Source organism: Oncorhynchus clarkii, chromosome 28 (genome assembly GCF_045791955.1).
Source record: "Oncorhynchus clarkii lewisi isolate Uvic-CL-2024 chromosome 28, UVic_Ocla_1.0, whole genome shotgun sequence".
Classification (NCBI taxonomy): Eukaryota; Metazoa; Chordata; class Actinopteri; order Salmoniformes; family Salmonidae; genus Oncorhynchus; species Oncorhynchus clarkii.
Window position 1 is genome coordinate 27,976,028 of NC_092174.1, and position 25,552 is coordinate 28,001,579.

Sequence of the window (25,552 nt, forward strand, 5' to 3'; positions counted from 1 at the left end):
TGGAATTCGACCGCTTTGCCTCCCCGGAGCTGGCGATGAGGTTCTCCATCTTCAGCTTAGTATGGACCCCAGCAAAGCTGGAGAGTTTCGGCTAGCACTGAGGGACAGTAGCGGAAGCGGCCGTAGTGTAGTAAGTGACATACTGCAACGTCTAGCTACCTAGCTAGGTATCTTGACATATGTAATGCCATGCAAACAATTGTATGCGTTGACATAATAAATTGCACACACAACATTGTTCTGTTGGTTTGAGCAATGTCAGTTTAGAGACATTTTTTTTGACATAGCTACTGAATTGGAATCTTGTTTATTCAAATTACACAGTAATTCCATTGCTGGGAAACGATGTCGGGTGATTTGTACAATCATCTGTCCTTGTGTCTATCTGAACAAGGGAAGAACCGTACTAAATAGGAGACAGACAGTATGTTCTCTCTTTCTCTCCCTCCCTCTCTCTATAGTCAAAAGTTTGGACACACCTATTCATTAAAGGGTTTTTGTTTATTTGTATTATTTTCTACATTATAGAATAGTGAATACATCAAAACTATGAAATAACACATATGGAATCATGTAGTAACCAAAAAAGTGTTAAACAAATAAAAAATGAGATTCTTCAAAGTACCCACCATTTGCACACTTGGGATTCTCTCAACCAGCTTTATGAGGTAGTCAATGCATTTCAATTAACAGCTGTGCCTTGTTAAAATATCATTTGTGGAATTTCTTTCCTTAATGCGTTTGAGCCAATCAGTTGTGTTGCGACAAGATAGGGGGGGGTATACAAAAGATTTCTCTATTTGGTAAAAGACCAAGTCCATATTATGGCAAGAACAGCTCAAACAAGCAAAGAGAAATGACAGTCCATCGTTACTTCAAGACATGAAGGTCAGTCAATCCGCAAGAACTTTGAAAGTTTCTTCAAGTGCAGTCGCAAAAACCATCAAGCGCTGTGATAAAACTGGCTCTCATGAGGACCAGAACAGGAAAGGAAGACCCAGAGTTACCTCCTGCTGCAGATAAGTTCATTAGAGTTACCAGCCTCAGAAATTGCAGCCCAAATAAATGCTTCAAGTAATGGACACATCTCAACATCAACTGTTCAGAGGAGTCTGGGTGAATCAGGCCTTCATGGTCCAATTGCTGCAAAGAAACCACTACTAAAGAACACCAATAAGAAGAAGAGACTTACTTGGGCCAAGAAACATGAGAAATGGACATTAGTGTTACGGTGCGTGAATGAGGACCCAAAAGCGAATCAACTTAAACAGAGCTTCTTTAATTACCAAACATAGGTAGGCTCAGATGGACCGGCAGATTCCGACAGGACAGGACAAGGTTATAGCAAACATGACGACAGTCTGGTTCAGGCATGAATGACACAAACAAACAAGAATCCGACAAGGACAGGAGCAGAAACAGAGAGAGATATAGGGACCTAATCAGAGGGAAAAAGGGAACAGGTGGGAAACGGGGTGACGAGGTGGTTAGGAGGAGACAAGGCACAGCTGGTGGAAATTGGGGGAGAAAAGGTAACCTAACAACGACCAGCAGAGGGAGACAGGGTGAAGGGAAAGGACAGAGACAAGACACAACATGACAGTACCCCCCCACTCACCGAGCGCCTCCTGGCGCACTCGAGGAGGAAACCTGGCGGCAACGGAGGAAATCATCAATCAGCGCACGGTCCAGCACGTCCCGAGAGGGAACCCAACTCCTCTCCTCAGGACCGTACCCCTCCCAGTCAACTAGGTACTGATGACCACGGCCCCGAGGACGCATGTCCAAGATTTTACGGACCCTGTAGATAGGTGCGCCCTCGACAAGGATGGGGGGGGGGGGGGGGACGACGAGCGGGGGCGCGAAGAACGGGCTTAACACAGGAGACATGGAAGACCGGGTGGACGCGACGAAGATATCGCGGAAGAAGAAGTCGCACTGCGACAGGATTAATGACCTGAGAGATACGGAATGGACCAATGAACCGCGGGGTCAACTTGCGAGAAGCCGTCTTAAGGGGAAGGTTCTGAGTGGAGAGCCAAACTCTCTGACCGCGACAATATCTAGGGCTCTTAGTTCTACGCTTATTAGCAGCTCTCACAGTCTGCGCCCTATAACGGCAAAGTGCAGACCTGACCCTCTTCCAGGTGCGCTCGCAACGTTGGACAAAAGCCTGAGCGGAGGGGACGCTGGACTCGGCGAACTGAGATGAGAACAACGGAGGCTGGTACCCGAGGCTACTCTGAAAAGGAGATAGCCCGGTCGCAGACGAAGGAAGCGAGTTGTGGGCGTATTCTGCCCAGGGGAGCTGTTCTGACCAAGACGCAGGGTTGCGAAACGAAAGACTGCGTAAGATGCGACCAATAGTCTGATTGGCCCGTTCTGCTTGACCGTTAGACTGGGGGTGAAAGCCGGAAGAGAGACTGACGGAAGCCCCAATCAAACGGCAAAACTCCCTCCAAAATTGAGACGTGAATTGCGGACCTCTGTCCGAAACGACGTCTGACGGAAGGCCATGAATTCTGAAAACATTCTCGATGATGATTTGTGCCGTCTCTTTAGCAGAAGGAAGCTTAGCAAGGGGAATGAAATGAGCCGCCTTAGAGAACCTATCGACAACCGTAAGAATAACAGTCTTCCCCGCTGACGAAGGCAGTCCGGTGACAAAATCTAAGGCGATGTGAGACCACGGTCGAGAGGGAATAGGAAGCGGCCTGAGACGGCCGGCAGGAGGAGAGTTACCGGACTTAGTCTGCGCGCAGACCGAACAAGCAGCCACGAAACGACGCGTGTCATGCTCCCGGGTGGGCCACCAGAAACGCTGGCGAATGGAAGCAAGCGTACCCCGAACGCCAGGGTGGCCGGCTAACTTGGCAGAGTGAGCCCACTGAAGAACGGCCAGACGAGTAGGAACGGGAACGAAAAGAAGGTTCCTAGGACAAGCGCGCGGCGACGGCGTTTGAGTGAGTGCTTGCTTTACCTGCCTCTCAATTCCCCAGACAGTCAACCCGACAACACGCCCCTCAGGGAGAATCCCCTCGGGGTCAGTGGAGGCTACTGAAGAACTGAAGAGACGAGACAAAGCATCAGGCTTGGTGTTCTTAGAGCCCGGACGATAAGAAATCACGAACTCGAAACGAGCGAAAAACAGCGCCCAACGCGCCTGACGCGCATTAAGTCGTTTGGCAGAACGGATGTACTCAAGGTTCCTATGGTCAGTCCAAACGACAAAAGGAACGGTCGCCCCCTCCAACCACTGTCGCCATTCGCCTAGGGCTAACCGGATGGCGAGCAGTTCGCGGTTACCCACATCATAGTTACGTTCCGACGGCGACAGGCGATGAGAAAAATACGCGCATGGGTGGACCTTGTCGTCAGAGAGGGAGCGCTGAGAAAGGATGGCTCCCACTCCCACCTCTGACGCGTCAACCTCGACAACGAACTGTCTAGAGACGTCAGGTGTAACAAGGATAGGAGCGGATGTAAAACGATTCTTGAGGAGATCAAAAGCTCCCTGGGCGGAAACGGACCACTTAAAGCACGTCTTGACAGAAGTAAGGGCTGTGAGAGGAGCTGCCACCTGACCGAAATTACGGATGAAACGACGATAGAAGTTCGCGAAGCCGAGAAAGCGCTGCAGCTCGACGCGTGACTTAGGGACGGGCCAATCAATGACAGCTTGGACCTTAGCGGGATCCATCTTAATGCCTTCAGCGGAAATAACTGAACCGAGAAATGTGACGGAGGAGGCATGAAAAGTGCACTTCTCAGCCTTCACAAAAAGACAATTCTCTAAAAGGCGCTGGAGGACACGTCGAACGTGCTGAACATGAATCTGGAGTGACGGTGAAAAAATCAGGATATCGTCAAGGTAAACGAAAACAAAGATGTTCAGCATGTCTCTCAGGACATCATTGACTAATGCCTGAAAGACAGCTGGAGCGTTAGCGAGGCCGAAAGGAAGAACCCGGTATTCAAAGTGCCCTAACGGAGTGTTAAACGCCGTCTTCCACTCGTCCCCCTCCCTGATGCGCACGAGATGGTAAGCGTTACGAAGGTCCAACTTAGTGAAAAACCTGGCTCCCTGCAGGATCTCGAAGGCTGAAGACATAAGAGGAAGCGGATAACGATTCTTCACTGTTATGTCATTCAGCCCTCGATAATCTATGCAGGGGCGCAGAGACCCGTCCTTCTTCTTGACAAAAAAAAACCCCGCTCCGGCGGGAGAGGAGGAGGGGACTATGGTACCGGCGTCAAGAGCTACAGACAAATAATCTTCGAGAGCCTTACGTTCGGGAGCCGACAGAGAGTATAGTCTACCCCGGGGGGGGGTGGTTCCCGGAAGGAGATCAATACTACAATCATACGACCGGTGTGGAGGAAGAGAGGTGGCCCTGGACCGACTGAACACCGTGCGCAGATCGTGATATTCCTCCGGCACCCCTGTCAAATCACCAGGCTCCTCCTGTGAAGAAGAGACAGAGGAAACAGGAGGGATAGCAGACATTAAACATTTCACATGACAAGAGACGTTCCAGGAGAGGATAGAATTACTAGACCAATTAATGGAAGGATTATGACAAACTAGCCAGGGATGGCCCAAAACAACAGGTGTAAAAGGTGAACGAAAAATCAAAAAAGAAATGGTTTCACTATGATTACCAGAAACAGTGAGGGTTAAAGGTAGCGTCTCACGCTGAATCCTGGGGAGAGGACTACCATCCAGGGCGAACAAGGCCGTGGGCTCCTTTAACTGTCTGAGAGGAATGTCATGTTCCCGAGCCCAGGTCTCGTCCATAAAACAGCCCTCCGCCCCAGAGTCTATTAAGGCACTGCAGGAAGCTGACGAACCGGTCCAGCGTACAAGGTAGTGCAGGATCTTGAAGGAGAGACAGGAGTAGTAGCGCTCACCAGTAGCCCTCCGCTTACTGATGAGCTCTGGCTTTTACTGGACATGAAGTGACAAAATGACCAGCAGAACCGCAATAGAGACAGAGGCGGTTGGTGATTCTCCGTTCCCTCTCCTTAGTCGAGATGCGGATACCTCCCAGCTGCATAGGCTCAGCTCCCGAGCCGGCAGAGGAAGATGGTAGTGATGCGGAGAGGGGGGCATCGGAGAGCGCGAGCTCCTTTCCACGAGCTCGGTGACGAAGATCAACCCGTCGCTCAATGCGAATAGCGAGTTCAATCAAGGAATCCACTGGAGGCAGCAAGAGTGCGAAACTCAATAGAGTAGTCAGTTATGGATCGATTGCCTTGACATAGGGACGACAGGGCCCTGGAAGCCTCCTCCCCAAAAACAGATCGATCAAAAACCCGTATCATCTCCTCCTTAAAGTCCTGATACTGGTTAGTACACTCAGCCCTTGCCCCCCAGATTGCCGTGCCCCACTCACGAGCCCGTCCAATAAGGAGAGATATGACGTAGGCGACACGAGCAGTGCTCCTGGAGAAAGTGTAGGGCTGGAGAGAAAACACAATGTGAGGAACGAGCGGCATTCAGTGGGCTCCCCAGAGTAACACGGCGGGTTATTGATTCTGGGCTCCGGAGATTCGAAAGCCCTGGAAGTGGCCGGTGGATCGAGGCGGAGATGGTGAACCTGTTCTGTGAGGTTGGAGACTTGGGTGGCCAGGGTCTCAACGGCATGTCGAGCAGCAGACAATTCCTGCTCGTGTCTGCCTAGCATCGCTCCCTGGATCCCGACGGCTGAGTGGAGAGGATCCGAACTCGCTGGGTCCATTCTTGGTCGGATTCTTCTGTTACGGTGCGTGAATGAGGACCCAAAAGCGAATCAACTTAAACAGAGCTTCTTTAATTACCAAACATAGGTAGGCTCAGATGGACCGGCAGATTCCGACAGGACAGGACAAGGTTATAGCAAACATGACGACAGTCTGGTTCAGGCATGAATGACACAAACAAACAAGAATCCGACAAGGACAGGAGCAGAAACAGAGAGAGATATAGGGACCTAATCAGAGGGAAAAAGGGAACAGGTGGGAAACGGGGTGACGAGGTGGTTAGGAGGAGACAAGGCACAGCTGGTGGAAATTGGGGGAGAAAAGGTAACCTAACAACGACCAGCAGAGGGAGACAGGGTGAAGGGAAAGGACAGAGACAAGACACAACATGACAATTAGACCATAGAAATCTGTCCTTTTGGTCTGATGAGTCAAGACCAAAGAGCTGTCAAAAGACACCAGAAACAAAATTGTAGACCTGCACCAGGCTGGGAAGACTGAATCTGCAATAGGTAAGCAGCTTGGTTTGAAGAAATCAACGGTGGGAGCAATTATTAGGAAATGGAAGACATACAAGACCACTGATAATCTCCCTCGATCTGGGGCTCCACGCAAGATCTCACCCGGTGGGGTCAAAATTATCACAAGAACGGTGAGCAAAAATCCCAGAACCACACAGGGGGACCTAGTGAATGACCTGCAGAGAGCTGGGACCAAAGTAACAAAGCCTACCATCAGTAACACACTATGCCGCCAGGGACACCAATCCTGCAGTGCCAGACGTGTCCCCCTGCTTAAGCCAGGACATGTCCAGGCCCGTCTGAAGTTTGCTAGAGAGCATTTGGATGATCCAGAAGAAGATTGGGAGAATGTCATATGGTCAGATGAAACCAAAATATAACTTTTTGGTAAAAACTCAACTCTTTGTGTTTGGAGGACAAAGAATGATGAGTTGCATCCAAAGAACACCATACCTACTGTGAAGCATGGGGGTGGAAACATCATGCTTTGGGGCTGTTTTTCTGCAAAGGGACCAGGACGACTGATCCGTGTAAAGGAAAGAATGAATGGGGCCATGTATCGTGAGATTTTGAGTGAAAACCTCCTTCCATCAGCAAGGGCATTGAAGATGAAACGTGGCTGGGTCTTTCAGCATGACAATGATCCCAAACACACTGCCCAGGCAACGAAGGAGTGGCTTCGTAATAAGCATTTCAAGGTCCTGGAGTGGCTTAGCCAGTCTCCAGATCTCAACCCCATAGAAAATCTTTGGAGGGAGTTGAAAGTCCGTGTTGCCCAGCAACAGCCCCAAAACATCACTGCTCTAGAGGAGCTCTGCATGGAGGAATGGGCCAAAATACCAGCAACAGTGTGTGAAAACCTTGTGAAGACTTACAGAAAACGTTTGACCTCTGTCATTGCCAACAAAGCGTATATAACAACCTTTTGAGATAAACTTTTGTTATTGACCAAATACTTATTTTCCACCATAATTTGCAAATAAATTAATTAAAAATCCTACAATGTGATTTTCTGGATTTTTTTCTCATTTTGTCTGTCATAGTTGAAGTGTACCTATGATGAAAATTACAGGCCTCATCTTTTTAAGTGGGAGAACTTGCACAATTGGTGGCTGACAATACTTTTTTGCCCCACTGTACTTAACCAGCATGGCTACCACAGCATTCTGCAGCGATACGCCATCCCATCACGTTTGCGCTTAGTGGGACTATCATTTGTTTTCCAACAGGACAATGACCCAACACACCTCCAGGCTATGTGACCAAGAAGGAGAGTGGATGGAGTGCTGCATCAGATGACCTGGCCTCCACAATCACCCGACCTCAACAGAGTGAAGGGAAAGCAGCTAACAAGTGCTCAGCATACAGTTGAAGTCTGAAGTTTACATACACCTTAGCGAAATACATTTAAACTGTTTTTCACAATTCCTGACATTTAATCATAGTAAAAATTCCCTGTCTTAGGTCAGTTAGGATCACCACTTTATTTTAAGAATGTGAAATGTCAGAATAATAGTAAAGATAATGATTTATTTCAGCTTTTATTTATTTCATCACATTTCCAGTGGGTCAGAAGTTTACATACACTCAATTAGTATTTGGTAACATTGCCTTTAAATTATTTAACTTGGGTCAAACGTTTCGGGTAGCCTTCCACAAGCTTCCCACAATAAGTTGGGTGAATTTTAACCCATTCCTCCTGACAGAGCTGGTGTAACGGAGTCAGGTTCGTAGGCCTCCTTGCTTGCACATGCTTTTTCAGTTCTGCCCACAAATATTCTATAGGATTGAGGTCAGGGCTTTGTAATTGCCACTCCAATACCTTGACTTTGTTGTCTTTAGGCCATTTTGCCACAACTTTGGAAGTATGCTTGGGGTCATTGTGCATTTGGAATACCCTTTGCGACCAAGCTTTAACTTCCTGACTGATGTCTTGAGATGTTGCTTCAATATATCCACATAATTGTTCTTCCTCATGATGCCATCTGTTTGTGAAGTGCACCAGTCCCTCCTGAAGCAAAGCACCCCCACAACATGATGCTGCCACCCCCAAGCTTCACGGTTGGGATGGTGTTCTTCGGCTTGCAAGTCTCCCCCGTTTTCCTCCAAACATAACGATGGTCATTATGGCCAAACAGTTCTATTTTTGTTTCATCAGACCAGAGAACATTTCTCCAAAAAGTACAATCTTTGTCCTCATGTGCAGTTGCAAACCGTAGTCAGGCTTTTTTTATGGCGGTTTTGCAGCAGTGGCTTCTTCCTTGCTGAGCGGCCTTTCAGGTTATGTCGATATAAGACTCATTTTACTGTGGATATAGACACTTTTGTACCTGTTTCCTCCAGCATCTTCACAAGGTCCTTTGCTGTTGTTCTGGGATTGATTTGCACTTTTCGCACCAAAGTATGCTCATCTCTAGGAGGCAGAACGTGTCTCCTTCCTGAGCGGTATGACGGCTGCGTGGTCCCATGGTGTTTATACTTGCGTACTATTGTTTGTACAGATGAACGTGGTATTTTCAGGCATTTGGAAATTGCTCCCATGGATGAACAAGAATTGTGGTCTACAATTTTTTTTTCTGAGGTCTTGGCTGATTTCCTTTGATTTTCCCATGATGTCAAGCAAAGAGGCACTGAGTTTGAGGGTAGGCCTTGAAATGCATCCACAGGTACACCTTCAATTGACTCAAAGTATGTAAATTACACTATCAGATGCTTCTAAAGCCATGACATAATTTTCAAGAATTTTACAAGCTTTTTAAAGGACAACTTAGTGTATGTGAACTTCTGACCCACTGGATTTGTGATACATAAGTGAAATAATCTGTCTGTAAACAATTTTTGGAAAAATTACTTGTGTCATGCACAAAGTAGATGTCCTAACCGACTTGCCAAAACTATAGTTTATTAACAAGAAATTTGTGGAGTGGTTGAAAAACGAGTTTTAATCACTCCAACCTAAGCTTATGTAAACTTCTGACTTCAACTGTATGTGGGAACTCTTTCAAGACCGTTGGAAAAGCATTCCAGGCTACTTTGAAGAATCAAAAATATATATTTTGATTTGTTTAACACTTTTTTGGTTACTACATGATTCCATGTGTTATTTCATAGTTTGTTTTCACTATTATTCTACAATGTAGAAAAGAGTCAAACTAAACAGGTAGGTGTGTCCAAACTATTATTTTTTTCACACTTCATTGCAGAGTTTGACTTGCGCTCTGTGCAGTATGAGGTTAAGTCTCCACGCCTTCACGAGATTCATTTGGCAACGCCCCCTCACGACTGCATCCGCTTCAACTTCTGCTGCGATCTGGAGGCTGAGCAGTGGGCCACAGTGGTGATGTCCTCCCTAAGAGAGGCACACAGAGGTCAGAGGGCATTGCAGTTTTTCTCTATTCTAGTTTGCTTGTTTAGCTGCATTCCTGTCTTGTTGTGTCTTAGAAGAGAATGCTGTCTCACAATTGACCATTCTTTCTCTTTCACTGTAGTTGCTGCAAATAGTTCCCCACATCCTCTGGATGACCGACAGAAGCACACCGCAGCAGTAGCTCTAGAACAGCGCAGCACAGCCTCCTTACCACTCACTGGTAAGTGCACTCATGCTTCCTCCACTCTCTCTTTTTCTACCATACTTGCATGGCAACATACAGTACATTTATGCATTTTTGTATAGTATTAGTAATTGAACCTGTTTTCTCTGAATAGGAGCTGCGCCTGGAGCTTGCCCGGGCGATCGAAGCAGGCGACAGCCAGGCTGCTGCTCAGCATGCATCTGCTCTGGCTCACCAGAAGGTGGCGCTTACCATCCAACTGTCTGAGAAGAGTTACGCAGAAGGAGAGATACGGTGAGAAGAAGTACCAGGCAGTAGATTTAGGTTTAGGGGGGAATTAAGATAAGTTGTGTTAATGGTGCTATGTCTGTATTGCAGTTTGGTTGTGGCAGTGGAGGACATTTCCTCTTCCTGTTGCGTCACAGTGAAAGTTTTCCCACACATGACTGTCGCAGCACTCAAGCAGCAGGTCAGATCAAAACTTCTGTGGTCTTCTGTTTGTTTGAGTACTTGGGCTACATTGGCAAATGTAAATGTTCACAAATCTCTCTTCTCTGTCTGCATTGCTATCAGGTGTTTCTGGAGTATGGCTTCCACCCTCGCGTGCAGCGCTGGGTGATAGGGCAGTGTTTGTGCACAGAGCCCAGGTCCCTGGCCTCGTATGGAGTCCAGAGGGATGGGGACATGGCCTACCTCTACCTGATCTCAGCCCGCCATGCCCGCCTCACCCGCCAGCTGTTCCAGCAGGACCAGGAGGGCATCCTCCTCACCCCACCTCCGCCGACCAGCAACGGGTCTACGTCCCAGGACTGGAGGGGCTACAGCACCCTGCCCTCCAGGCTCAGCCACAACTCCCAGGGTAAGTTTGTGCACACACCCACAGAGACAGACGCACCCACGCACACAGCAGTGCACATACTAATAGCCACAAGAAGTAAATTGAAATAATTTTGCCAAAATTAGGCTATAAAAATATTACTCTTGTCTGAACAGACATAAATAAAATACTACACCAGAGAGCATAATTTAGCTACAGAGGATAAATGGCTTCAATAAAGAGCAGTGGATTAAGTTTTATTACACGTACTTACACAGGAAGGCCACAATTTGGGCAGCACACGCACCAAATATAGAACAGCTTGTTGCATTGATATAATCCATAGAAGGGTTTTGGAACCTCTTACCCTGGCACTTTGACTGTTAAACTCATTGGTACACTAGCAATGGCTGCCAGTCCTGATTTAAATGGGAACTGGCATCTATGGATTATATTTATATGGTTGGTTGCGGTTTCTGTTAGGAAATATTTACATTTCAGACATAGGAGAAATGTGCCTGTCATCCATATGCAATGGGTGAGTAACCTATTAAGGCTACTACCATTCCAGTGTTTAATTGCTATATTGTAATTACTTTGCCACCATGGCCTATTTATTGCCTTACCCCTCTTATCCTACCTCATTTGCACTTAAACGGTTTATAGATTTTTCATTTCATGGTATCCAATTGTTTAGTAGCTACTATCTTGTCTCATCGCTACAACTCCCGTACGGGCTCGGGAGAGACGAAGGTTGAAAGTCATGCGTCCTCCGATACACAACCCAACCAAGCCGCACTGCTTCTTATCACAGTGCCAGCCGCACCAATGTGTCAGAGGAAACACCATGCACCTGGCAACCTTGGTTAGCGCGCACTGCGCCCGGCCTGCCACAGGAGTCGCTGGTGCGCGATGAGACAAGGATTTCCCTACCGGCCAAACCCTCTCTAACCCGGACGACGCTAGGCCAATTGTGCGTCGCCCCACGGACCTCGCGGTCGCGGCCGGTTACAACAGAGCCTGGGCGCGAACCCAGAGTCTCTGGTGGCACAGCTAGCGCTGCAGTACAGCGCCCTTAACCACTGCGCCACCCGGGAGGCCGTTTATAGATTTTTCTACTGTATTATTGATTGTATGTTTGTTTATTCCATGTGTAACTCTGTTGTTGTATGTGTCGAACTGCTTTGCTTTATCTTGGCCATGTCGCATTTGCAAATGAGAACTTGTTCTCAACTAGCCTACCTGGTTAAATAAAGGTGAAATAAAAATAAATGTAAAAAAGGCATCCACCCATGCAGCCAGCGTACATCAATAAATGAGGGATATTGGCCAAATGAGCCACATTTAATGTCCTTAAAAGCAGCCTATAACAAATGACAAAAACACTATTCCTTGTGTTTTGATGTGTAGCATATTCAAAACTTTATAGCCTATTTTTTTTTTAATTAGTTTTTACATTCCTAAAACAATAATTGTGCACCTTATGTTTCAGCTGTCAGAGATTTGAGCACTAAATGCATCAGGGCATTTTATGCATAGACTACTGGATTATACAAATATTAAAAAAATACACTTCATGACCAAAAGTACAGTGCATTCGGAAAGTATTCAGACCTAGACTTTTTACACATTGTTACGTTACAGCCTTACTGTAAAATTGATTAAATTGTTTCTTTCTTCCTCAATCAACACACAATACCTCATAATGACAAAGCAAAAAGAGGTTTTAGAATTTCTTTCACATTTATTGTGGACCACTCAAGGACATTGAGACTTGTCCCAAAGCCACTCTTGCGTTGTCCTACTGGAAGGTGAACCTTCGCCCCAGTCGGAGGCCCTGAGCGCTCTGGAGCAGATTTTCATCAAGGATCTCTCTGTACTTTGCTCCGTTCATCTTTCCCTCAATCCTGACTGGTCTTCCAGTCCCTGCCGCTGAAAAACATCCCCACAGCATGATGCTGCCATCACCCTGCTTCACCGTAGAGATGGTTCCAGGTTTCCTCCTGACGTGATGCTTGGCATGCAGGCCAAAGAGTTCAATCTTGGTTTCATCAGACCAGAGAATCTTGTTTCTCATGGTCTGAGAGTTTTGGCAGAGTCCTTTTGGCAAACTCCAAGCAGGCAGTCATGTGCCTTTAACTGAGGCGTGGCTTCCGTCTGACCACTCCACCATCAAGGCCTGATTGGTGCAGTGCTGCTGGAAAGTTATCCCATCTTCACAGAGGCACTCTGGAGCTCTGTCAGAGTGACCATCGGGTTCTTGGTCACCTCCCTGACCAAGGCCCTTCTCCCCCGATTGCTCAGTTTGACTGGGCGGCCAGCTGTAGGAAGAGTATTGGTGGTCTTGTGCGGTTGCCGTACCAGGTGAAGATACAGCCCGACAGGATGCTCTCAATTGTGGGTCTTAGGGGCCAAGTAGAATTTCTTCAGCCTCCTGATGTAGAAGAGGCGCTGTAGCGCCTTCTTCACCACACTGTCTGGACCATTTCAGGATGATTGGACATGATTTGGAAAGGCACACACCTGTCTTTATAAGGTCCCACAGTTGACAGTGCATGTCAGAGCAAAAACCAACTCATGAGGTTGAAGGAATTGTCCGTAGAGCTCCGAGACAGGATTGTGGAAGGGAACCAAAACATTTCTGCAGCATTGAAGATTCCCAAGAACACAATGGCCTCTGTCATTCTTAAATGGAAGAAGTTTGGAACGACCAAAAATCTTCCTAGAGCTGGCCGCCCAGCCAAACTGAGCAATCGGGGGAGATGGTCCTTTTGACAGAGCTCCAGACTTTGTCTGTGGAGATGGGAGAACCTTCCAGAAGGACAACCATCTCTGCAGCACTCCACCGATCAGGCCTTTATGGTGGAGTAACCAGACGGAAGCCACTCAGTAAAAGGCACCACACAGCCCGCTTGGAGTTTGTCAAAAGGCACCTAAAGGACTCTCAGACCATGAGAAAAAGATTGAACTGTTTGGCCTGAATACCAAGCGTCACGCTTGAAAGAAATCTGGCACCATCCCTACGGTGAAGCATAGTCGTGGCAGCATCATTCTTTGACAATATTTTTCAGCGGCAGGGACTGGAAGACTAGTCAGGATCGAGGGAAAGATGAACGGAGCAAAGTACAGAGAGATCCTTGATGAAAACCTGCTCCAGAGCGCTCAGACTGAAGCGAAGGTTCACCTTCCAACAGGACAACGGCCCTAAACACACAGCAAACACAACGCAAGAGTGGCTTTCGGACAAGTCTCTGAATGTCCTTGAGCTGCCTAGCCAGAACATAACTATTCACCCCCCAAAGTTAATACTTTGTAGAGCCACCTTTTGCAGCAATTACATTTGCACGTCTGTTGGCGTATGTCTCTATAAGCTTGGCACATCTAGCCACTGGGATTTTCGCACATTCTTCAAGGCAAAACAGCTCCTGCTCCTTCAAGGGTTCCGCTGGTGTACGGCAATCTTTAAGTCATACCACAGATTCTCAATTGGATTGAGGTCTGGGCTTTGACTAGGCCATTACAAGACATTGGAATCCTAAATGTTTCCCCTTAAACCACTCGAGTGTTGCTTTAGCAGTATGCTAGGGTCATTGTCCCGCTGGAAGGTGAACCTCCGTCCCAGTCTCAAATCTCTGGAAGATCTCATTCCTTCAATTCTGACCAGTTTCCCAGTCCCTGCAGATGAAAAACATCTCGGGCTGATGAGAGGTACTGGGTTTGCGACAGACATAGCGGTTTCCTTGATGGCCAAAAAGCTTAATTTGTCTCATCTGACCAGAGTACCTTCTTCTATATGTTTGGGGAGTCTCCCACATGCCTTTTGGCGAACACCAAACGTGTTTGCTTATTTTTTTCTTTAAGCAATGGCTTTTTTTCTGGCCACTCTTCCGTTAAGCCCAGCTCTGTGGAGTGTACGGCTTAAAGTGGTCCTATGGACAGATACTACAATCTCCGCTGTGGAGCTTTGCAGCTCCTTCAGGGTTATCTTTGGTCTCTGTGTTCCCTCTCTGATTAATGCCCTCCTTGCCTGGTCCGTGAGTTTTGGTGGGCGGCCCTCTTGGCAGGTTTGTTGTGGTGCCATATTCTTTCCATTTTTTAATAATGGATTTAATGGTGCTCTGTGGGATGTTCAAAGTTTCAGATATTTTTTATAACCCAACCCTGATCTGTACTTCTCCACACCTTTGTCCCTGACCTGTTTGGATAGCTCCTTGGTCTTCATGGTGCCGCTAGCTTGGTGGTGCCCCTTGCTTAGTGGCGTTGCAGACTCTGGGGCCTTTCAGAGCAGGTGTGTATATATACACTGAGATTATGTGACAGATCTTGTGACACTTAAATAAAGTCCACCTGTGTGCAATCTAACTAATTATGTGACTTCTGAAGGTAATTGGTTGCACCAGATCTTATTTAGGGGCTTCATTATAGCGAAGGGGGTGAATACATATGCACACGCACCACTTTGTTTTTTTTATTATTTTGACATTTCTGATTTTTTTTCTTCATATCACCACCAATTTGGACCATTTTTGTGTATGTCGATTTACATGAAATCCATTTAAGTTACAGGTTGTAACGCAACAAAATAGGAAAAACGCCAAGGGGGACGAATACTTTTGCAAGGCACTGAAGCTGTGCAGCGACGCTCCCCATCCAACCTGACAGAGCTTGAGAGGATCTGCAGAGAAAAATTGGAGAAACTCCCCAAATACTTGTGTGCCAAGCTTGTAGCGTCATACCCAAGAAGACTAGACTTTAATCACTGTAAAAGGTGCTTCAACAAAAGTACTGAGTAAGGGGTCTGAATACTTATGTAAATGTGATATTTCAGTTGATTTTTTATAAATGTGCCAAAATTTCTAAAGACCTGTTTTTGCTTTGTCATTATGGGTTATTGTGTGTAGATTGATGAGGAAAAACGATTTAATCCATTTTAGAATAAAGCTGTGGAAAAAGTCAAGGGGTCAGAATACTTTCCGAATGCACTGTATATGGAAGTACAATTAACAAAAATATAAAACACATGTAAAGTGTTGGTCCCATGTTTCATGAGCTGAAATAAAAGAAACCAGACATTTTCCATATGCACAAAACGTATTTCTCTCAAATTTTGTGCACAAATTTGTTAACATCCCTGTTAGTGAGCAGTTCTCCTTTGCTAAAATAATCCAATCCACCTGACTGGTGTGGCATATCAACAAGCTGATCAAACAGCATGATCATTACACGTGCGCCTTGTGCTGGGGACAATTAAAAGGCCAATCTAAAATGTTCAGTTTTATCACAACACAATGCCACAGATGTTTTGAAGGAGCGAGTGCAATTGGCATGCTGACTGCAGGAATGTCCACCTGAGCTGTTTCCAGAGAATGTAATGTTAATTTCTCTACCATAAGCCACCTCCAACATCGTTTTAGAGAACTTAGCAGTACATCCAACCGGCCTGACAATCACAGACCACGTGTAACCACGCTAGCCCAGGACCTCCGCATCCGGGTTCTTTAGCTGCAGGATGGTCTGAGACCAGCCACCCGGATAGCTGATGAAACTGTGGGTTTGCACAACCTGTCAGAAACCATCTCAGGGGTGCTCATCGCCTCACCAGGGTCTTGACCTGACTGCTCCCCTTCAATGGCCACTGGTATGCTGGAGAAGTGTGCTCTTCACAGACGAATCCCGGTTTCAACTGTACCGGACAAAGGGCAGACACCGTGTATGGTATTGTGTGGACAAACAGAGTGCCCCATGGTGGGGTTATGGTATCGGCAGGCATAAGCTATGGACAACAAACATAATAGCATTTTATCGATGGCAATTTGAATGCACAGAGACACCGTGTCGAGATCCTGAGGCCCATTGTCGTGCCATTTATCCACCACCATCACCTCATGTTTCAGTATGATAATGCATAGGCCCATGTCGCAAGGATCTGTACACATTTCCTGGAAACTGAAAATGTCCCAGTTCTTCCATGGCCTGCCTGCCTACTCACCAGACGTGTCACCCATTGAGCATGTTTGGGATTCTCCGGATCAACGCGTACGACAGCGTGTTCCAGTTCCTATCAACATCCTGCAACTTCGCACAGCCATTGAAGAGGAGTGGGACAACATTCCACAATCAACAGCCTTATCAACTCTATGCGAAGGAGATGTGTCCTGCTGCATGAGGTAAATGGTCACACCAGAAACTGACTGGTCTTCTGATCCAAGCCCCCTACCTTTAAAAAAAAAAGTATCTGTGACCAACAGATGCATATCTGTATTCCCAGTCATGTGAAATCCATAGATCTGGGCCTAATTAAATAATTTAAATAGACTGATTTCCTTATGAACTGCAACTCAGTAAAATCTTATTGTTGCATCTTGCATTTATATGTTTCTTCAGTGTAGTTTAGTGCATCTCCAATCCATTGTTAAATCGAAAATCGGCATCCTATTTCACAATATTTCACTCATGCTGCCAAACATACCCTCGTAAAACTGACTATCCTACCGTTCCTTGACTTCGGTGATGTCATTTACAAAATAGCCTCCAACATTCTACTCAGCCAATTGGATGCAGTCTATCTGTTGTGTCACCAAAGCTCCATATACTACCCACCACTGTGTCCTGTATGCTCTCGTTGGCTGGTCCTCGCTACATATTCGTCGCCAAACCCACTGGCTCCAGGTCATCTAAGTCTTTGCTAGATAAAGCTACACCTTATCTCAGCTCACTGGTCACCATAGCAACACCCACCCGTAGCACGAGCTCCAGCAGGTATATTTCACTGGTCACCCCCAAAGACAACACCTCTTTGGCCGCCTTTTCTTACAGAACGAATTGCAAAAATCACTGAAGTTGGAGACTTATATCTCCCTCACTAACTTTAAGCGTCAGCTGTCAGAGCAGCTTACCGATCGCTGCAGCTGTTCACAGCCCATCTGTAAGTAGCCCATCCAACCAACTACCTACCTCATCCCCATATTTGTTTTTCTGCTCTTTTGCACACCAGTATTTCTACTTGCACATCCTCATCTGCACACATCACTCCAGTGTAAATTGCTAAATTGTAATCACTTCGCCCCTATTGGAGTATTTATTGCCTTACCTCCTTACTTCATTTGCACACACTGTATACAGATTTTTATATTGTGTTATTGACTACGTTTGTTTATTCCATGTGTAACTCTGCGTTGTTGTTTTTGTCGCACTGCTTTGCTTTATCTTGGCCAGGTCGCAGTTGTAAATGAGAACTTGTTCTTAGCAGGCCTACCTGGTTAAATAAAGGTGAAATTAAAAAGTGCAACAAAAAAAAAGGTTAAATACTTAAATAAAAATGATAGTTTCCTGATCTTAGATCTCTCAGATATAGGGCAGACACTTCAAAACAAACTTCCTTTAGATATTCTTTGGGACTGTTTTTCCATTTATGAATATGTATTTCTATGAGTTTATAAGGCCAAATTCAATGTTTCATTAAATCATTTAAAAATATATTTCATACCTAAAGGGGTCCTAAAATTCTAAATCAAATATCTAAATGATCCTTGTTATGACCATCTTCAAACAATTCCATATGTTGGCTTAGTAGAACCCTCCTTTAGACTCTAGATCAGGGCTGTAGGCTTATTTCATTTTTATTTTCTCCAACCCTAATCTAGCGCACCTGATTATTAATTAGCTGGTTAATAAGCTGAATCAGGTTAGTTACAACTGGGGTTAAAAAGAGAACCTACAGGAGGGTAGCTCTCCAAGAACAGGGTTGGAGAGCCCTGCCCTAGAGGGTTAAAGAACTGGTTTGGATTAAGAAATAGGCCTCCAATAATAAAACAAATGATAAATACGAAAGTATATATAAAGTTCCAAAATGGCATCCTATCAGAACAGCGAGTTGCACAGTAGGCGGCATTAGGCTATTTGTTTGGTAATTATACAAAAAATGATGCTAATCTCTATCATGCAAAGGACATAGAATTGCATGAAATGTGTTTATAAAAGGCTCATTTATTTTTTCAGACCCTGCATGTGTGGAAATCCTAAAACCGTGTCTGCTCAACTGTATGCCAGTATGCAAATATAGTTGCATGCGATGCTTTATTATAAAAGGGGACTGATCACTCATTTACCATTGTTGTGATTGACTGTAGGGAGCACCGGACGTGAGGCTGACAGGCTGGGTATGAGCGAGATCAGAGAGGCCCTCAACAATAAACCTGATCAACCCTGCAAAGCCAGTAAAACACAGGTACAAACCAAATGTTTTCATATGTATGTGGTCGGCTGTTGGCTCCAAACACCATTTAATTGTTTTACTCAAGATGATAGAAACCTATGTCCTGAACTATCAGGGAAAGAAAAAGTAATATTTCATATAGCTAGTATACTGACCATCACTGCTCTTTACGTCTGACACGCAGACAGAATGGGTTTGTCCCTCCTGCACCTTTATCAACAATCCTTCCCGACCAGGCTGTGAGATCTGCAGTACAGCCAGACCTGACTCGGGAGCACCGCCTCATACAACAGGTACTGTATCTATTGCATAGAGTAAACAGAACACATCACCTGCATTCTAAACTACAATATTGTCTTTATTCCCTGTCTGTATTAAAGGAGAAAGGAAGAAGAGTGGAGCAGGGGGAGATTGGTGCATTGATCAGTTGACTGCCTTGCAACCTATACCATAGCCTGGATGACTGATCACACACAACTGACACCAACTTACTGCTTCTTAGGTAAAAACCCACTACTGACAAACACTAGAGGTATATGGACGTTGTTGCACACATGGAGCTCCACTTGCAGTGGCTCACAAAAGGAACTACCTGTATAGTCAATGGGAGCTGGCTTTTTGACTCTCCTCTGGACATAATGGCAGTCAGCAACCTTTGCCTTGTGGTAGACTTTCTATTTATTTATTTTACATTGGGGAGGGGTGGAATAGTCCTATATTTATTCCAGAGGGGTGGGTGGTGCTTCCCTTCTCTCCACCTGATATCGCAGATGAGAGAATATGGTATATTTTGAAGTTGGCCAACTGGGATACTTTTGAGTATTGAAAGTGCAGTTTAAAACCAAGGCCTGTATTCAAACTCAGAGTAGGTGTGCTGGTCTAGGATCAGATGCATTTTAAATCATAATTATATAGACATGGGGGACCTGATCCTAGATCAGTACTCCTACTCTGAGATACATTGTGAATACAGGCCCAGGCCCAATGGGATAAGGGGAATTAGTTGCTATGAGGCAAGTCTGTGGGAGTGACAAGGTTTTAAAGTGATTTTATTGTTGATGCATTTCACCTATTTGTCATAAGTTTCTCTGTCTGAACTGTGTTAGTGACAGAATGTTATGTTTTGTCAAACATAACTGAATAAAATGGTGTTAGCTGAATAAACATACGTTGATCAAGTTTGAGTTAAGTTTTTATTTGAGCATTTATAAATGAGTGTCTGTACACATGGTTCAAATAAAGTGTATATATATATATTTAAAAAAAAACATATTTAAAGACAATTCTTAGTTCATATAGTAGATTATGGACATTTTCTGGAGGGCCTCTGTTGCCAAGAGGTTGGCTTAAGGATACTGCTTCCTTAACATTTTCTTTTGTTCAGTTTCATCCCTTAGAATATTCACTCAGGCCCAATAACATAACCAAAACACAGTGCATTATTTATTCCTTCAGGTACCATAAACCAATCCCATGCACACCAGCCCTGAACCCAATACAACCTTTTAGTTGCCAGACAAGCCCAACCCAATACACTTAACCACTCCCCCTGCCAACTTCCTATTCCTTCCAGGCAAGTCAGTCAGCCTACTCCTTGGGGAAACACCTTCATTCCATAAAGGCAGGTTTAGGAGCAGTTTCACCTCTCAGGATAGATAGTTCCCATATAAAGGCAGGTCTGGGACCAGTCTTCCCCCAGTTACCCGTTTACTTCCAGAAGAGAATGTTCCAGAGCAGCAACCAACAGGGGTAGATCAGCAGAGCCAGGAGCGGATAGACCAATGAGCCGTAGAGGGCGTGGTCCAGGATGCCCTGGGAGATGACAGACAGGAAGAGCATCCAACCATCTTGCAGGGAGACAGGGGTCTCCTGCAGCTCCTGGAAGACGAAGACGCAGTAGAGCAGAGTGCAGCCGGGGCTCAGGAGCACCATGATGGCTGCAGATAGAGCCCTGGGGAGAGAGGGTAAAGTCGTTATTACAGAGCCCTGGAAGAAGAAACATTAATACAGCACTCAAGACAGTGGACAAGAGGGGGGGAACCATTACACACACTATCCTCACACACAGGGACAATGGAACTAACACTGCAACATCACTGAGAAAACAACATATTGAGAATTATTACTTCTATGAGAAAGTTGTGGGTGGGTGAGAGTGTTGAGAGTATTACTTGGGTGTATGTGGTGTGATGAAGGCAGCGATGGGTACCAGGGACAGAGCCAAGATGAAGCCCAGGGAGAAGTTGATAAGGGCAGTGCAGCCCAGTAACACAGCCAGGTAGAGGAGAGCCACCAGCTTCAGCACTCTCCAGCCCTCCTCTGTACCCTCTCCTTGCAGAAGCCTGGGGGAGAAAGAGAGAGATAAAATACCCATTTATACCTGGTGCTAACATGTGCCCTTTGTCCTGATCTTGTCCACATTTTCAGACAGGTGTAAACGATTAAAAGACATTTGATTGTGATCAGATCTTCCTGAGCACCTCCATCGGTTGTCAGGCATGCATTGTGTCTGGATATCAATGAAGTGTAAACATCTGGATGGTCAAGCCATTTAAAAATCATTGACACGTATCACAATTTGATTTATAATAAATGTATTAATATTATTTTGAAAGAATATCTGAAATAAAATAATTTACTGCAGCCACAGTATTGTCAAGGTGTGTGATCACGGGGCAAACCTGGCATATTGTATGCATATTTAGTGTGTGAGAACATGCATCAGCCATCTTATGTTTTCTTTGAGTGTGTGAGAAATGTATGTGAGAAAGATGAGAGGGTGTGTATGTGTGTGTACCTGTGTGTGTTGTGTGGCAGGGCCAGTCCTGCGGTGTAGATAGCTATAGCAGTGAGGACCACAGCTTCCGTCTCAGACACAGGGAAGTGTTGCACAGCCATCTCCTGAGAGAGGATAGGGAGGGTGTACAGAGCCATCCCTGTCATGTGACTGATCACTACTGGAGTCAGGATAGACAGGACCCCTGGGCTGGAGGGCTGATGGAGGACAGAGGGAGACAGGAGGAAAAAGTCAATTATACTGACATAGACCAATAGGTTGATGTAAAAAGGTAGATACTACTATACACAATACATACCAGAAGTGCGCGCGCACACGCACACACACACACACACACACACACACAGCTTGTTTACTACTCCATTACTGACCTGCACTCCCCCAGCCACCCCATCCTCTGTTCCTGGTGGAGAAGCACCTAGCTGAACCCACAGGTCTAAGGCCTGTTACTTCCATTAAGGACAAAACCGATATGCACCAGTGTATTAAACCATCATCGACATATACACAGCCTCATCATGACTTAAAGCTGAAATCCTTAACGAAACTGCCACGTCTGTTTGCCCCATGGACATCATTGCACGTACGCTAGAACAGCAGAATGTACTGCCATTTTTTTTACCACATTGTGCAACACTCCTCACCCCCACTTCGTCAAAAAAAAAAAATTGATAACGGCATTAGGGCGGATAGCAGCACTGTTTCCCCTACTGTGGATTCCATCTTTAATGAAGTTGAACATTCAGCTTAACTATGCAAACATATCATTAACCCACATTAGGCCTTTTGACTAACCTAATTAATTTACTAATATAGGAGAATGGACCAAAATGAATATGCTTTCTGTCCATTTACAGTTGAAGTCAGATTTTTACATACACCTTAGCCAAATACATTTAAACTCAGTTGACAATTCCTGACATTTAATCCTAGTAAAAAATCCCTGTTTTAAATCAGTTAGGATCACCACTTATTTTAAGAATGAGAAATGTCAGAATAATAGTAGAAAGAATGATTTATTTCAGCTTTTATTTATTTACGGCCAAACAGTTCTGCTTTTGTTTCATCAGACCAGAGGACATTTCTTCAAAAAGTATGATCTTTGTCCCCATGTGCAGTTGCAAACCGTAGTCTGGCTTTTGTTCTGGGATTGATTTCTTTTGATTTTCCCATGATGTCAAGTAAAGAGGCACTGAGTTTGAAGGCCTTGAAATACATCCACAGGTACACCTCCAATTGACTCAAATGATGTCAACTAGACCATCAGAAGCTTCTAAAGCAATGACATTTTCTGGAATTTTCCAAGCTGTTTAAAGGCACGGTCAACTTAGTGCATGTTAACTTCTGAACCACTGGAAATGTGATACAGTGAATTATAAGTGAAATAATCTGTCTGTAAATAATTGTTGGAAAAATTACTTGTGTCATGCACAAAGTAGATGTCCTAACAGACTTGCCAAAACTATAGTTTGTTAACAAGAAATGTGTGGAGTGGTTGAAAAATGAGTTTTTATGACTCCAACCTAAGTGTATGTAAACTTCCGACTTCAACTGTAATTCCCACACAAGTGCATCTCAACCCTCCAGCTCTCTTGGACAGGTCTCCCTTGGGAAAAAAGTAGTCTGACCTCAATAGGACTACCTGGTTAAAAAAACGGTTAAATAAAAATAGAATCCCCTATTGTCCCAGAGGTGGAAGGATACGCGCAACAGCAGAATCACAGCCAGCAGGCCGAAGGCGGGCATGTAGTAACCAATGGAGACGAAGCGAGAGAGCGAGGGCATAAGGTAGAAGAAGTAGGACTGGTGCAGACGCTCCAGGAGGTTGTTCAGCTTCCGGTACATCCCCTCCAGGAGCCTGAGGGACACACACAGGTTTATTTCCATGTCAATTTCACTGTGAAAATGTCTCCATAGAAACGCCAAGAGTTGCATTTGAAGGCTTTCTGATCATCTAAATTGAAGCTTGAACATCATGAGCAGCTGACCTGCCGATGGTGGTGGTGTCTGTCTTGTACTGTCTGAAGCTGTTGATGCCCCTGATGGAGGCGGCCTCTATGTGGTATCTGAGGAACAGGCCGTGGTCCCCCCAGGGTCGCCCACTGGCCTGCTTCAGCACCATCAACATCATGGTCTGGGCCGCGTGGCTGTAGCCCGATGTAGTGTCCCAGTCGTTCCTCTGGAGCTGGATGGAGAGAGGACAGTCAGCATGACAATCAGGCAATTAAACATGTTATTACATCATGTCATTACTGGCTTCTCCTTACCTGGCATAGAGGAATGCAAAACACAAAACATCTATGGTGTTCTATTATTAGACCTCTTTGAAAGCATTACAAATTTACAGCATGTACTTTCTGCAACAACATCAAATATCTTCACCGCACACGGAGGCTAAAAGAGACTTTCCTCCTTCGAGACGTCCCTCTAAGGCCCTTCTGCTAGCTGTCTGAATCGCTGTGTCTCCAGCCAGTCCAACCACTCACTGGACCCTATGATCACCCGGCTACGCATGCCTCTCCCTAATATCAATATGCCTTGTCCATTACTGTCCTGGTTAGTGATTATTATCTTATTTCACTGTAGAGCCTCTAGCCCTGCTCAATATGACTTAACCTACCATTTAGTTCCACCTCCCACATATGCGGTGACATCACCTGGTTTAGAGGTCTCTAGAGACAATATCTCTTTCATCATTACTCAACGCCTAGGTTTACCTCCAATGTACTCACATCCTACCATACCTCTGTCTATACATTATGCCTTGAATCTATTCTATCGCGCCCAGAAACCTGCTCCTTTTACTCTGTTCCAAACGTACTAGACGACCAGTTCTGATAGCCTTTAGCCGTACCCTTATCCTACTCTGTTCCTCTGGTGATGTAGAGGTTAATCCAGGCCCTGCAGTGCCTAGCTCCACCCCTACTCCCCAGGTGCTCTCATTTGTTGAATTCTGTAACCGTAAAAGCCTTGGTTTCATGCATGTTAACAATAGAAGCCTCCTCCCTAAGTTTGTTTTATTCACTGCCCTAGCACACTCTGCCAACCCGGATGTCCTAACCGTGTCTGAATCCTGGCTTAGGAAGACCACCAAAAACCCTGACATTTCCATCCCTAACTATAAAATTTTCCGACAAGATAGAACTGCCAAAGGGGCCGGTGTTGCAATCTACTGCAGAGATAGCCTGCAGAGTTCTGTCTTACTATCCAGGTCTATACTCAAACAATTCGAGCTTCTACTTTTAAAAATCCACCTTTCCAGAAACAAGTCTCTCACCTTTGCCACTTGCTATAGACCACCCTCTGCCCCCAGCTGTGCCCTGGACACCATATGTGAACTGATTGCACCCCATCTATCTTCAGAGCTCGTGCTGCTAGATGACCTAAACTGGGACATGCTTAACACTCCGGTCATCCTACAATCTAAGCTTGATGCCGTCAAATTGCACACAAATTATCAACGAATCGACCAGGTACAACCCCAAATCCGTAAACACGGGCACCCTCATAGATCTCATTCTAACCAACTTGCCCTCCAAATACACCTCTGCTGTTTTCCCCTTCAGCGAGCAGGCCTTTCTAAATCGACCTGGCCCGGGTATCCTGGAAGGATATTGACTTCATACCGTCAGTAGAGGATGCCTGGTTGTTCTTTAAAAGTGCCTTCCTCCCCATCTTCAATAAGCATGCCCCATTCAAAAAAATGTAGAACCAGGAACAGAAATAGCCCTTGGTTCACTCCAGACCTGACTGCCCTTGAACAGCACAAAAACATCCTGTGGTGTACTGCATTAGCATCGAATAGCTCCCATGATATGCAACTTTTCAGGGAAGTTAGGAACCAATATACAGGCAGTTAGGAAAGCTAAGGCTAGCTTTTTCAAGCAGAAATTTGCATCCAGTAGCACA

The 25,552-nt window shown here is 45.5% G+C and overlaps 2 protein-coding genes across 2 annotated transcripts in view; one reads left to right on the forward strand and one right to left on the reverse strand.

Annotated features, from left to right (window-relative positions):
- The first annotated feature begins 2 nt into the window (after positions 1 to 2).
- Positions 3 to 20,024, forward strand: LOC139386967 (ranBP-type and C3HC4-type zinc finger-containing protein 1-like). Its single transcript, XM_071132881.1, has 9 exons — positions 3 to 130; positions 9,467 to 9,631; positions 9,752 to 9,850; positions 9,969 to 10,108; positions 10,193 to 10,283; positions 10,388 to 10,673; positions 18,761 to 18,858; positions 19,031 to 19,139; positions 19,227 to 20,024. Exons 5-9 carry the CDS (start codon positions 10,257 to 10,259, stop codon positions 19,298 to 19,300), a joined length of 594 nt encoding a protein of 197 aa, XP_070988982.1. The 5' UTR covers positions 3 to 130; positions 9,467 to 9,631; positions 9,752 to 9,850; positions 9,969 to 10,108; positions 10,193 to 10,256; the 3' UTR covers positions 19,301 to 20,024.
- LOC139386965 (glycosylphosphatidylinositol anchor attachment 1) overlaps positions 20,021 to 25,552 on the reverse strand; it is an 11,733-nt gene continuing 6,201 nt past the window's right edge. The window contains exons 8-13 of the mRNA XM_071132878.1: positions 23,632 to 23,828; positions 23,348 to 23,501; positions 22,015 to 22,086; positions 21,644 to 21,840; positions 21,018 to 21,188; positions 20,021 to 20,797 (exon numbers count right to left, since the gene is read on the reverse strand). Of these exons, the coding sequence (XP_070988979.1) occupies positions 20,554 to 20,797; positions 21,018 to 21,188; positions 21,644 to 21,840; positions 22,015 to 22,086; positions 23,348 to 23,501; positions 23,632 to 23,828 (1,035 nt within the window). The 3' untranslated portion in view covers positions 20,021 to 20,553. The remainder of the gene's footprint in view (positions 20,798 to 21,017; positions 21,189 to 21,643; positions 21,841 to 22,014; positions 22,087 to 23,347; positions 23,502 to 23,631; positions 23,829 to 25,552) is intronic.

What these genes read in the sequence shown, in the direction of transcription:
- LOC139386967 (XM_071132881.1), top strand. Translation starts at nt 10,257, where the DNA reads ATGACTGTCGCAGCACTCAAGCAGCAG. An exon ending in TCGCAGCACTCAAGCAGCAG is followed by an intron (nt 10,284 to 10,387) that starts GTCAGATCAAAA and finishes CATTGCTATCAG; the next exon opens with GTGTTTCTGGAGTATGGCTT. An exon ending in AGCACCGCCTCATACAACAG is followed by an intron (nt 19,140 to 19,226) that starts GTACTGTATCTA and finishes TCTGTATTAAAG; the next exon opens with GAGAAAGGAAGAAGAGTGGA.